Below are 15,392 nucleotides of genomic sequence, written 5' to 3' on the forward strand. Positions count from 1 at the left end.
TAGAAATTTCCCTCTTTTCCCGCCATACGTGTACGAAATTTTTATGCAACTTTGAACTAAAAAAACAAATATCATAAATGACTAACAAACAAAATTACATGTCAAAATATGTCGCTTTCTCTAAAAAATTCTATTGATTTTCTTTGAAACTCTACAAGAATTCTATGAGATTTTTCTTAAAATTCTATTGAAAAATTTCATTTTTTGCACGAATTCTATCAAAAATTCTGCAATTTTCCTATGCATTTGTTAATAGATATTTGTTCATAGAATAAAGCCGATGAAGGTCGATTTTTCTATATAACTTATTCTTTTGGAATTCTTATGTGAATTTTTGGAAATTTTCCAAGTTTCATTTTGTGATTTTATTATGAGGAACGAATGAAATAAAAAAAATTTGATTGCATTTGATATGATAAAATGCAAAAAATCATGATATTAAATATAAAAAATATAATAAAAAAGGTCTTCTTGCCTCACTTTTCCTAAAAACATGAGTATTTAGTAATCTGACAGAGTGATCGATTAAGTTTCAGTTCTGATTACGAATTATTCAATCAATGAAGTCTCGAGTTGAATTAACGTGTAATCAAATAATCAAATAATTTTTGAGTCAGATTATCGCTTAATTAATTAATCAAATAATTTCTCAGTCAAATCAACGCTTAATGAAATAATTAAATAATTTTTTAAATTGATTGACGATTGATGGAGTAATTCATCAATACAACTTGCGATTGATGAATTATTAAGTAATCAAGCTAATTTACGTTATGATTATCGATTGATTAAATATTCAAACGTTTTGAAAAAATCAGTGGAAAGATTAATGGATTACAAATATAATCATCAATCTGAGCTGTAATCATTATCAAAGTAATGATTAATGCCGATCCCTGGACGAAGGCTAGGTTTTGGGACAGAGTGAATCTGAGGGGTCTCTATGAGTTTTACGTCATTTGAATTAATAAGAACTGTCAATTCAATATAGATTTTTCATTATATTTTCAAGTATTTACTATACACACGATAAAGTAAAGAAAATTAGTGTAAATCGAGATGTAAGCATAAATGATATTCATTTTCACGTTTTTCTACGACGGAGTCTTGTCGTCTTTGCTGGGGGACTAATTTCTTCTAACATTTCTTTTTTGATTCCTTTGGCAGAAGTGGGACTGTGGAGGATCAAGTTGGATTCTTCTTTTCTTTTCCTGCCTCTTTTTCTGGCTAGAAGTGTTGGACTTCTTTGAGTCTTCTCTCTTTTTTTCTTCTCTTTTTCTTCCAAAGCTTTTTGTTTTTTAACCAATCGAGCCGCTCTAGCAGCTTCCATTTCTTGCATTTTCACTGCCCGATTTCTAATTTTCTCATGCTTTTTCAATTCTTTTTCTTCTATTTCTTTAGTTTTTTATCGGATTTGTTTTGATAATATTCCATCCAGACATCTGAAGTTATTGCTGCTGGTAATAATTCTTTTGGTCGTTTTTTTTATTGTTTTTTTCGGAACAATAGGTTGGTGATAGAAGACTTTCTTGAAAGGTGAAGCCATTGGGGGAAGCAGATCCTTCTCTTCGACTTCCTTAGTTTTAGGCGACTCCTCCGCTGACTCTTGTTGAATGACACTACGAATTGATTCAATATTTCGTGACTTGACTGGCGTTGATCCACAACTCGTTTTCTCAATACAATTCTCAGGAAGTCTGGTTTTTGTTGCGATTTCCTCATTATTATTAATCGTATTGAATCCTTTAATATGCTTCTGAAGATCAGGATGATCACTATCTTTTGAAACATCCATATTTGAAGTAAGATTATTAATATTATCTTCTTGAAGATCAGAGTGCTCACCATCTTTTTGAATTTCTATATATCGAGTAATAATATTGTTATTATTATCCTCCTGAAGATCAAGGAAAAAATTTCCATTGTGATCTTCTCCAGACCAATCCGGAGAATTATGAATACAGTCTTTATCTGACGAATCCTGGAGAGGAATTAAATATCCTTCGTCAGAAAGTTGAAAAATTCCTGTCGGACTGTCATCTGGAAAATCTAGTTGAAGAATATCCTCTACCTCAGGAACATCTTTGGTGAGTTCATCATCTTTATCAACTGTTGAATTTAGAGTCTCTTCTCCATCAAGCTGCAAAAGGAAATGTTCAAGAGAATTTTGTAGGATAGTGAAATAGGAGGACCATTCAAAAAATAATAGACTATTGCGAGAAGGAAAGTTATTTTTAAAAATAAGGAATTAAATTTAGATGAACAATCTTTGATAAAACGAATGGTGGGCACTTAATTAAGACGGAGGATAGGGGAAGAATACCTCATCCGAGGCGTTGTGTTGTTCGCAGTCGTTACATTGTTGTTTTTATGCCATAGGTGCCCAGAATCAAGCGATTCTAACCTCGCTTCGCTCGGTAGAATCGCGGATTCTGGGCTCTCTGACGTAAAATAGTATACGAAACTCGTGCGTAATGATGTTTTTTGACTCGTGGGATTGTAAAACTCGCCTTCGGCTCGTTTTACAACTTCCCACGAGCCAAAAAACCTATTACGCACTTGTTGCGTAATATACTATTCAGTTGTTGCGTCAATTTGAGAATCCTCGTGTTGATTTTTCATTCGTCGCCAGACGGAAAAAAGAGTTTTATGACATATTTCCCCGGTGCTGTCACTTGTCTCATCAACCCCTCTGAATTCGTCGAGAAGGTCAGCGTCAATGTTCTGCTCAAGCCGTTTAAGAAGAGTAGTGACAGAGAGATTTTCTGGTTCAGAACTGTTGGACTGGTGGTCATTGGTGGATTTGTGATGAGCATTTGTAGAAAAAAATGTTTTCCATAGTTTATTGAATCCAGTGAGAAAGGCCAGAGTCCTGTAGCCCTGAAGGCACTCTGGAGTAAATCTTTCCATTTTAAGCGATCAATGACTCGTTTCATAAGTCCTCCAAAATTTTCTCTCTTCAGTTTGTCCTCATCATTCTGCAATCGCCATTTTGGAACTTCTTCTCTCCATGCAGATTTGACTGGATGAAAAACCACGACATCAAAAGGCTGGGTAATGTGCGTCGAATTCGGAGGGAGCGCAATGACTTCGATTTGATTCTTTCGGCAAAAGTCACTTAACTCCATGGTCAAGTGCGATGAATGGCCATCTAAAAATAGAACGATTGGGCACTGAATTCTGTTTTCAGTTAGCCACGGATGGAAAATATTAGCAACCCACATCAAAAAAGAGGTTGCTGTCATCCAACCGTTCTCGGAGAGACCAATACCCCAACCCTTAGACACGAGAGCTGCAATAATAGGAGGTGGTTTTACGTAATTAAATATCACTATTGGTGGAACCAGCTGACCAGTTGCATTGCCACAGAACAATGTGGTGATACACTCCTTGTCATCATTCTTCACGAAGTTGTACGTGGTTCGATCCCTTTTATTTGCAAGAAATTTCTGCCCCGCCGGACACAAGTGGAAATCGAATTCGTCACAATTATACACTCGAGAAGCATCGATGTTTGATAGCTTTTTACCTTCCAAATAATCTCCTACTTTTGAAAACCACGCTCGAATGGTACTTTCCGTCATAATCGTTCGAGCGTAGATCATATTTTGAGATAATCGTTCACACAATTCTGGATGGCGTGTCTTGAATCCCTCGAACCAACGTCTTCCAGGGCGAGAATCTTGAAAAGAAGTGTTTTGGTTTTTCATCTCTTTCAGCAACCTTTGAACACTATCCCGCAGCTGAGTCTTGGTGACAGGGAAACTCAGACATGTAGAATATCCACGCAACAAGTCTTCTCTCAGTAACGTCTCCTAGAATACTGCTGGGTCCTCTTCTCTGGATAAGAGGTGCTGTGAGGCCTTTTTTCTTGACGAATAATGTGGACTGGGGAATGTTGAACTCATTGCTAACTATTCTCAAAGATCTACCGGCATTTATCGCCTTTAGAGCTTCTCTCAAACCTTCCTCCGTGTACCTGGGAGGTTTATTATGTTTGATTTTACCCCTGGAAACAAAAAGACACATGAAATATGCTCATTCCTATCAAATCTCAACAATTGCAAATGTTTGTTATTTGAGGTTATATTGTTCCAAAAACTCCGTCCATTAACATATCCAACCTCAAATTCTGTGGATGATTTAATGGACACTGTATTATTACAAAAACAATTACATTTTTCCAATTTTTTTTCATTTTCAAACGTTCACTAATTAATTATTAATCACATAAAACCAAAAAATTATAAATTTCAGACTTACATGTTGTTATTTACGTGTTTTTCTCGCTTCGCTCGGTTAAATCGCGGTTTACGGGCCTTCTGACGAAAAATTGCATTCATCCCACGGTCCAAAAGTATTTTCTGACGAATGTGATATATACAAAGCTACATTCGTCAGAAAATACTTTGTGGACCTTGTGATGAAAATAACTATTGAAGTGCAGACCGATTTCAGCCTTTTTCAAGATCTAACCGCTCACGAAACGAATGAACAGCGCGAGCTGTCGTCAATATTTAAACTTGAAAATAGTGACAAGGGGATTTCGTGGTGTAAAATTATCACTTGTCAGTTCACCTTATTTTCACAAATTTCAATTTATTAGCAAAAAAACATAAAGTGTCCACAAACTCAGCCGTGTCCCACAACCCATCCATTCATGGTATTTCATGTAAAATAACAAAAAAAGAAAATAATTTCTAGCAATAAAAGGCCATAATCGAGACTGAGTTCTTGAATTTAACACAAGTTGTAATATTGAAAATATACATTGATAAGATGGGTGCAATGAGTAAAAAAAATCGCCAAGAACGGGTATTGTTTCGTTTACAAACATCAACAATACAGAAGATACTCTCTTGTTTTTACAAAAATAAGTGAAATCTGCCGAAAAAAAACCAACGGTCTTTTGTAAAAAAACACTCGCAAACACTCAAGAACGGATGCGACCGTTAATCTGTTTACAAAATTTGTGAAATTGGGCAAAAGCTGTAGTGCCAAGTACAGATTGATAAGGCCTAAAGATTATGACACAACTCATATAAAATTGAAGAAATAATGAAAATCATGAAAATGATATTCAAAATTCAAGATGCTAAAAATTTCAAGTCAACCTACTTTTGTCAACCTACTTGGCGCGATTTTATATAGCTTTAATCGCAAGCCAAGTGGTTGACTTGGAATTTTTATCATCTCAAATTTTGAATATCATTTTCATGCTTTTTAACTTCCCGGCAGAGAAGTTATTGCAATGGCCCGAAAATCAAAAATCGATTTTTCATCAAATCTCCATGTTTCAAGGTCTTTTCGATGTTCCTAGACAATTTTAAACAAAATGTCTGTCTGTGTGTGTGTGTGTGTGTGTGTCTAGGTATGTACGTGGTCAAAATTTTGGTTAACGATTTCTCGTGAACGAATTGTCCGATTTGACTTTTTTTTTTCAATCGATAGGTTTTCATTCAATTTAGAGCGGATTAGATTTTGGCTGATATCTGTTTAGTGGTTTTTGAGTTTTCCCGGAAAGAAAATTTCAAAATGACAAAAAAGCAACGAACACTTTCTTAATCTCATGAAAATCATATATAGAACGATTATAATGAAGAAAATTTCATACTTCTCTTCGATTCCTTCCATAAATTGCCATTTTTCTATCAATAAATGAGAAATAAAAAAGTTCCAATTGGAATAAATCGTTATCGACTGGCGCCTCTACTAATTGGTCATTAACTCATCTGAAGTTAGTTGCTAAGAAAGTGTGTTGTTTTTCCAAATTTCTCATTATTTATATCACTCCGATGTTAATATTAACTCTCAATATTAGAAATCTTATCGTATTTCGAGTTAAGAGAAATATTATATGAAAACAAATGCTGAGATCAGTAGTGTGCTTCGTCTCATGAAAATGCGACACATTTGTCATGAACGCGACATCTTTTGATTGACCAAGTTTTTGCGTCTACTTCCGGCATGTACACCGACTGTGTCGAACCGATGTCTGCTTTCATAAAATTATCAAGTGAGAACTGTGTTTACCAAAATTTCGCTTGAGTATGACTTTACGAGCCGTGCGGAAATCGATGCTTTCCTCCCTGGCAATGTAATGATGTGAGTATAGTTATGAATATCATGTAATTAAAAACAAGGGTTTTTCATGAACAAATAAACAGAGTATTGAGAGTTGAAAAGGATTCTTTTAGTCAAAATGGGAGGAATAATAATATCGGGAAGTTGTTGGTGCGACCCGTCCGACGGGTCAGACCCACATGAATACATTCGCTACCAACCCACCCGCAATGGGAGCGAGCGCAGCGAGCGACCAACAGCCCAATCCACTAGTTATTTTTTTTCAGTTTTATGAGCTGTGTCATAATCTTTAGGCTTTATTAATCTGTAGTTGGCACTACAGCTTTTGCCCGATTTCACAAATTTTATAAATAGACTAACGGTCGCATCCGTTCTTGTCGAGTGTTTTTTTTACAAAAGACCTTTTGTTTTTTTGGGATTCTTTTTTTCATCAATCTGAATATGGACAATCTTATACAGTAAAATAGTTTATAACAATTTTATTGTTTACAACGCTTTTGCATCTAAGTACTCGGAGATACAGAAAGAAGTTTTGTGTAAAAATTTTCCTCCGCCAAAAGTAAATGAATTGAAATTTTGGACTCTTTTCTATACCTCCATTATTCACAGAGATATTTGACATTCAATTATATCCAAGTAGGGAAAGACGGAGCCACGCGACACGTACATTAAAAAAATCAATACCGGCATAGGACTGGCGCGGTCTTGACTGCCAATCTATTTATGACAATGATCAATATTGACCAAAAAGAAATAATTACTTTCATGTCATGAAACATGAACATATGATTTTTTAAAGGAATGTATGTATGTATGTATGTATGTATGTATGTATGTATGTATGTATGTATGTATGTATGTATGTATGTATGTATGTATGTATGTATGTATGTATGTATGTATGTATGTATGTATGTATGTATGTATGTGCACATGCGTGTCTATGTTCAGAACTGTGTTCAGAACTCGAGAATAGCTATCACAAAGACGGTGAAAGTCTTGCCCTTAATTGGTCGCAATGAAATGCAAACTTGTGCTAAACACTTTGATCGGTTGAATGGTTCCTGAGATATAGCGATTCCTCCAAAATTATTTTTGCTGGTATCTCTTTCGCTGGTATGTTTTTCAGAATACTCCTCATGATGATACCTATTCAATGAAAACGAAAAAGGACGATTGCATTCCGCGCACTTCTCGTTTTTCATTCTCGTTTTTCGTTTTCATTTTCTTGAAATTGCTTCCCATGCAGGGTATAAGCCGATATATGCAACACGACCAAGCATCGGCCCAATATACGTCCGCCGAACATCGGGGAGTTTATCATTGGCTGACGATTGGCGTTCAATCCCCACCGACTTAATACTTGTAGGCGTTTTTTAAATTAAACCTTAACTTATAACTTGACAATTTCACAGGCATGCCGATAGCTGTCAGATTACGTTAGATTATAGTTAGTTATACTTAAATCACATAATTATCATTATTCTCATTTATTATGAATAAATAAATTGATTCTTAATTCATCAATTAATCGGAGTTATTATTCATTGAATTGCAGATAATAGCACTGATGAACATAGAGAAAGAGAGTAAATACCACGTAGTGTTCACATACTCGCGAAAAATGCATCACCTAAGCATGACTTTTTTGCCGATCCCTGCTACTGGCCTATCTCCGATTTCCTTTATTTTGACAGGAGTACATCTGATTAAAAGACTCCAAAGGACCTTTCAGTCAAAATTATTCCCTGAATGTAGCCCTAAAATATTGCTATCGACTTGAGGGATAACCTATATATGGGACATTCCATGTCAACTCAGCCACACCGGATTTTTTTTTGTCTGGAAAAAATCATTGAGTAGGTGCATTTTGAACTACTATATATAGCCAGTGATCATGCAAAATTTCATTGCCCTGCCACTTTTTGTTTCTGAGATAATCATTACGAAACTTGAAATGTTCAAAAAATCATTACTGCTGAATGGAGCTTCCGATTTTGATAAATAAAAAAAGAAAATTGTCGTTTTTTCTCCTACTTCAAGATAAAAAATACTTCAGAGCCGTCAAGAAGCTCCTCGATCGGTTTTTCGAGAATTTTTCGCGTTTTCATTTTTTTTTCACTCTAGAGCCGCTCGATATTCGATCGAAATATTTTTTTTATGATAGAGGATGTCCGTATATGATATTAAAAAAATACGCCATAATGGAAGAACGAAGCAATGCAACGGAAATTTTTTTTTCGAAATTTTTGGGTTTTTCAGTTTTTATGGGAGATCCATTGGTTTTTTCAAAGAAATCAGTTTGTCAACTATTATTCTTTGTTCATATATGATGGCAAAAGAGTACGCCATCATGTAAGAGAGAAAGAATGCTCCGAAAGAAATTTTTCTTCGAAATTTTTACGTTTGTCTATCGTATAGGAGAGTTGCATTATTGTTACTGAAAAAGGGGTTTGCCAATAGACATTTTCTGTTCTGCTGGATAGAATAGACTATTGATATGACTATAAATCTTTTCTCAACAACACACTCTGCTTTCCACTAACGAAAAAGTATGGGAAAAAAACAATTTTTATTCTTCTATAACGATAACATTTTATATTTTCACATTTTTACATTTTTACAATACGGAGAAATTCTCCACTCTCTTCGACGACAAGTTCCAACATGCACTGATGAATTATTTACATCACGATTACTGTCTTCTGCGGGTTTTTCGTTTAATTAATTAATTTATCATCTTTTATTATTTAATTTATGGATTATTTAATTAATTATCGTTTAATTAACAATTGCTCTCCCCATATCGGAATAAAACAATGGTGTTTTTGAATGGCTGGAATAGCTTTGGCACTATCAAATCTCTCTCTCAACTCAGTTTTGATATTCGCGTGTTCTGCCTTGGTGAAAAAAAAAACATCAATTCCTTCAAAATTCTCTTTTGACCATCGAAACAAAGCATCTGGCGTGAGGATTGGTTCACCATGAACGATTTGCAAGCTCTTACGTCTCGCTTCTCTCTTAAAGACAGCTCCTACTCCGTCACAAGCTCCTTTACCGTGCGCGGTTGCATGAAAATGGGCTTCCGCATCTATTCCAAAATCAGTCTTGTGATGCAAGACATTCGTGATCTGAAAACGATTCTTGTAAAGTTGTGCAGCTCCATCGGTGACATAGATAATTTTCCCCACGCTTTCACAGTTGTCTTTCACATGCTGTATTAAAATCTTCTGTATCAAATAAACAGCGGCAGTATCGTGAGTCGTACTGTCCGACAAAACGACTAAACTCTGATGTTGGATTTCATTTTTTCGTGATTGTAGTAAACAACGGAGTGAACTGTACACTGGTCATTATTGTAGTGGAAGGATTGAGCAGCATCTTGAGCCACAAAAGCGTAATTTTCCGAAAAATCACAATGCACTAGTACTTCTCCATTATCCAAATTCTCTTTTCACTGTTTGACAAAAGCCGATTGTTCTTTAGCGATGAAGTGATGGGGCTTCAATACTATCAATCGTTCCATTAGAAGATCAATGAATTCACCCATCGGGAGGGTCTGTGTCTGCAAGGTACACCTGTCAGTACTTTGCCACACGCGAAATTCGACCATTTCCACGACAAAATCAGAGAGAAGTTTCTTCAGTTCACATGATAATGATTTCACTCCAGGACAATCGTTACATTCATCCAGATGACAGGCCGGGGTTGGATTTGTACACATCAATTTTGCTAGACAATCTTTGTAATCTCTGAGTGGACAGGGAGAATATTGAGTTAGAGTCGCAATATTAATTGCCTCTAGCATCAATTTGCAATGTTGATGATACATACAAACACATACCACGTGAGTGCCATTTGCTCCCGCCACTACACATTGTTTAGGTCTCAGCTTGGCAAACTTACTGAAACCGACCTTAGCCTTTTCATTCGTATGTTTGTACTTCCGATGAAGGACTTTTAGATTTTCGAGTATCATTCGCTTTTGCTCTATTTTCTTCTCTCCATTGATTTTGATGGATATATTTTATCTTTCATTCCTGGCATGACGCGACTGTGCTCTAGGTAAAAATTGTGTACCTTCTCGACAGTTGTGCTGGGTAGTAAATGATCTGCTTTCGCAATTGGTGAAGCAAACACTCCTATAATTTTTCTCAACCTTTTCGCTCTTGACGCCATGTATCTGGTAGTTCCAAATTCAGAAGCAATTTTCCGCGCACTCCACGACTGTGGATGAACCGTCAAGATTTGCAGGCACTCACGGTAGTTTTTCAGATCTTTGAATTTCTGCTTCAAACCATCCAACATTTCTTCTAATTCTATTTCTCTCGCAGATCGATACTGCTTAGATGAAGATGGATCAATGTCACTTTGGTCATCTTCCGAATCATAATCCATGGAAGAACTGTCGAATTCAGCTTCANTGGAAAGATCGACCTGATCTCAGAGAACTGTTCATCACATCTAGATTTGGGTCACATGTTTCGGCTTGGAGCATTGATATATCGGGTGGAGTTTCTGAACGCTGAAGATGTGTAGCATTAAGTTTAACCGACACATGGAGAAATGACATAAGTTGGAGCTCTCGTTCAGCATTGACCACAGATTTTCGCAGACAATGGTAAAAAAGTAAATTTTTCGTGTAGTGTCAAGGAAATCGGACGTAAATTATAACCGAGGTGTCCCTTCTCACCAGGAGCCCGCATTGAATTCGCACATCTATCACTGCGCGGCATTCTATGAAATCCGAAGATATCAATTCCGAGAATAAAGATCATTTCTATGTAATCAACGTGAAAATTTCTTACCTCGTTGCAAGAATAGAATAAGATAGGAGCTCGGTAATCCATCCACACAGAATCGTATGGTGATAAAAAATCAATCGAGAAATTGAGGTTTTTTTCTAGAATTAAAGCCTTGGAACCGACTGATGATGATAAATCAATTCATTGATTCCATTTGTTTCTTCCTCTCATTTGTTTGATCATAATTTAGCAAACTTCCGATGATGATAATGTTCAATTCAACCATCTACTCTTCCAGTAAAAATTTCGACGAAATTTTTTTTTTTCGTCGCACTCTTTCTCCGGTACATGATGGTGTAGTCTTATGTCATCATATATCAACGAAGAATAATGGTTGACAGACTCATTTCTTTAAAGACAACCGATGGATCTCTAGTGCCCTAGAGTGAACAAAAAATGAAAACGCGAAAAATTCTCGAAAAACCGATCTAGGACCTCCTTGACGGCTCCGAAGTATTTTTTATCTTGAAGTACGAGAAAAAACGAAAAGTTTCTTTTTTTATTTATCGAAATCGGAGGCTCCATTCAGAAGTAATGATTTTTTGAAAATTTCAAGTCATAATGATTATCTCAGAAATAAAAAGTGACAGGGCAATGAAATATTGCATGATCACTGTCTATATGTAGTAGTGTAAAATGCACTTACTCAATAATTTTTCCCAGACAAAAAAAAATCCGGTGTGGCGGAGTTGATATGGAATGTACCATATTCTTCAAGTAGTTTTGAATAAGTACATATATCGCAAGTCCATTGTAGTCCAGTGTTAGATTATAACAAATTAATCATTATTAATAATATTTACTCACCCAGCTCGTAATGGCTCACAAATAGCATAGTAACGTTCGAAGCTGATGGCCAATATTGTCAAGACGGATGCGTGGGCCACTGTTAATTCCACAAAGGGCACGATTTTGCCTGAAACATTGGTAACATCTACAGTAATATTTGGAGAAGACATCAATAAATCGTATTAATTACGTGATTTGAGTTCTGTCGTAGACTTCTTTTCCCCTGAAAGGATTGGTAATTTATTACTTCGACAGGCCGTATGCTAAATTCAGTCCCTTCTCTGTAGGCGGAAAAAAACATCTACGAGGCATAACGAATTTGGATGAGAAATTTAGACCTCAAAGCCAGAAAAATGCCTCATATATTTTTTAATTCAAGATTTTTATTTATTTCCTGATTATTTTCTGATAACCAGGAGGGATTTTCACATTTGGTACAAGGAAAAAAACGGTTTTTCCATATTTGTTGTGGGAACATGGTAATTGTTTTTAATGAGGTATCGAAGGCATCTGTCGAACGTTATAAAACCTGAGAATCGATAGAGTGGGAAGCGGAGTTCATGCAGTGGGGCATGATTTGTTACCAGTAAAATTTATGAGGATGACAATTATTTTACAGTTCATGGATAACTAGTCCTCTCCCCCTCTTCCAAGAGAGATTCAGATTCAGATGGGTCTGTGTATGTTCGTGGGCTTGTACGGATTGTTAGAAATTTTGTCATGAACTTTTACAGCAAACGGAGTAATGTTGAAGTTGACAATAAAAAATTTTGTCCCATAAGTAACATTGTTTGGGAGTTATTGCCGTCAACATCTCATAAACTACGCGACTGAATGCAGTTTTTTCACGTCAAAATATTCTTTATGATAATACCTATCAAATCAAGTCACCACATTCTTATGTTACTGGGGAGTCTAAGAATAGCTTAAAAATAAATGGTATTTTTCATTATTTATGATCAAATGGATATATGCGCAATGATTCCCCAAAATATTGAGTTAAGAAGTTAAAATTTGATAGGATTGTAGCTATTACAATGTATAATATTACAAGATGGAATTGGGGATGGGTGCAATTGGATGAGTAGTTGCGAAAAGATTCACCTTTTTGTGGAGAACTGTCTTGCCAATATCTCCTAAACTACTAGTTAGGCTTTCATTTTTCATTGTTGAAAATACTGATCTAGCCCTCTACCAAGATCAATCGAAATATGAGTAGCTGTCCGTGAAACCTTTTCGAGAAATTGGTATTTTTCTCATTGTTTTACTTGAGGTTTAATAGGACGTTGCATCATACACATAAAAGTTAGAATAAACATGTGAAATTTGGGTTTCTACACCGAAGAAAAAGTTTCTGGGCCCTGTAACATTCGCTATATTTCAGTACCTCAGAGAACTGAAATCTATTATCACAAAGTTCTGGATTGCAGAGAAATTTTTCGTGAATCAGAGAAAAAGTTCTAATTTTCGGTCACTGTTACTGAAATCCAGTACCGATAGTAGTTAAACCAAGATATTAGGTGTATAACTTAATCTTCCCCTTTTTTAATAAAAAATATGTCACATTATGAGATACATAAATACCAGATCAATCCTCGAAATATCGTCCATCGTTTTCGATGACCTTGCGCCATCGATCGGGCAACATACGAATGCCATCGCGAAAAAAACTTGCAAGCTTTAAGGCGATGAAGTCTTCGACGAATCTTCGTACATCGCCCAGAGTTTGGAAGCGGCTTCCCTCCAAGGGGTGCTGCATGGACCGGAACTGATGGTAATTAGAAGGGGCCAAGCCCGGTGAATAAGCCGCGTGCGGGACAACCTCCCAGCCCAAACTTAAAATTGTTTTCTGAGTCGCGCGAGCAACATGAGGTCGAACGTTATCATCGAGCAGCATGACTTTCCGGCTCCCTTGCCCAGTAAATGGCGTCTTCTCATCAAGTACTTCGCTCAATTTGTTTAATTGTTGACTGTAGCGTTCTGCAGTAACTGTCTGACCCGCTTCCAAAAGTTTGTAATAGACTAGACCCTTCATATCCCACCAGATGCAGAGGAGAACCTCCTTCATGTGAATTTTTTGTTGGGGAGTGGATGCTGATGGTTGTCCTGGATCCACCCATGACTTTTTCCATTTGGAATTAGTAAAAAAAAATATTTTTCATCTCCCGTCACAATTTTTGACAAAAAATCTTTCTTCTCGCATTTGACGAGCAACGAAAGGCACGTCTTCATGCGTTGGCCGATGTTATGTTCAATCAGTTCGTGTGGAACCCATCTTCCTACCTTTTGTATTTTTCCCATTGCGTGTAATCGCTTCGACACTGATACTTGAGTAACTCCTCAAGCAGCAGCGTCAACTGAGCTACAAGCTCTTTTTGGGTTTGCGTTGAGTCTTTGTCGAGCAGTTCTTACAATTCAGCATCTTCAAATTTCAAAGGCTGTCCAGGTTGTTCCCGGTCACTGAGATCGAAATCACTATCTTTAAAGCGTCTATACCAATATTTACACGTATCATAAGCTACAATATTACTTCCAAGAGTAAAACAAATCGAATGGTGGGCTTCACTGGCTTTTTTCCTTGTTGAAACTCGTAGAGAATACAGTGCATAATGTGCTGCGTATCGGTCGCAGCACCTGCGTATTGTATATAGTACTGTTTAGTGAAGTTATGCAGCTCTCTCAGGCATGACATATAGCGTATTAAAAACAGTAAGGTCCACTCTTCAAAATCTAACGGGCGCATATATATTCAAATTTTAAATAAGACACTGCACTCGATGAAAAAAGGAAAAGATTAAGTTATGCACCTAATATATTCCTCTTATATTCAGACACTCCGGTACTGAAATCGAGATTCCTGGGTTCTTATAATAAGAATCTTCAAGTACTGCGATGAAGAACTTTGGATTCTGAAAATAATAACTGTTGAGTACTGAAATGAAGAACCCGGGTTTCTTAATGTCCGTCCTCAAGGATTCTTGATTTCCGTACTATCGCTGAAATGCCTTCTAGAACGACGAGTTTCTGGATTTTAGTGTCGTGGTTTCGGAAATCAGAAACTTTTTTTCTCTGGATAGTTATTGTTATTGAGCTGTTAGTGTTAAGAACTAATAACGCAAAAAATAACAGTCATATGCCTTTTGTCGGACAACTTCAGTTCCTTGCTTATTTTTTTTATCGGAGAGTTAATTTGACGTTTCACAATACTGGTTGAAATTTGAAGAGTCATCTGGAATTTTAACTACTAATTTTCCTTCTTCCCCATTTTGAAACATACCATCGCATATTGTGTAATGAGATTTTCTCGTTACGGTAAACTGGTTAACCAGCACGAAAACCCCTGAATCAAGAATGGTTAGAGTGAGGGAAAGAGTAGGGAGCGATATCTAATGCCAGCTGAAGAAGCTGAGCGCAAGATGAGAGTGACATCGAACGACGGATAAAGTGAACTGCGCGTGAGGTGAAACCATGCTTCTGAACATTATAAAGAGGCTGAAACCGCTTCGCTGTGTTTGAGGAAAAAGGGCCAACATACCGGCGTTCCAACTGGGCGATTCTAGAGGCGCTATCGTCTTCGACTAGGGACCAACGACTAGGTGAGAGGACTAGCGCCCCCTCGATTGCCGTCGAGCTAATTGGTGGTGGCGGGGTAACGGATGACCCACCGCCGCTGAGATGTTTAGACTACGGGGAGAAGGCCCTAGGAGATTTCGA

General features: G+C 36.7%; 1 protein-coding gene across 1 annotated transcript in view; it reads right to left on the minus strand.

The window, feature by feature from the left end:
• Positions 1 to 11,848, minus strand: part of LOC107037930 (growth hormone secretagogue receptor type 1) — a 58,508-nt gene extending 46,660 nt beyond the window's left edge. The window contains exon 1 of the mRNA XM_015256765.1: positions 11,697 to 11,848. Coding sequence (XP_015112251.1) covers positions 11,697 to 11,848 — 152 coding nt within the window. The remainder of the gene's footprint in view (positions 1 to 11,696) is intronic.
• Between the last annotated feature and the right edge of the window lie 3,544 nt (positions 11,849 to 15,392).

The sequence above is a fragment of the Diachasma alloeum genome, unplaced genomic scaffold, assembly GCF_001412515.2.
Source record: "Diachasma alloeum isolate Michigan unplaced genomic scaffold, Dall2.0 Dall_scaffold_00272, whole genome shotgun sequence".
NCBI classification, from domain to species: Eukaryota; Metazoa; Arthropoda; class Insecta; order Hymenoptera; family Braconidae; genus Diachasma; species Diachasma alloeum.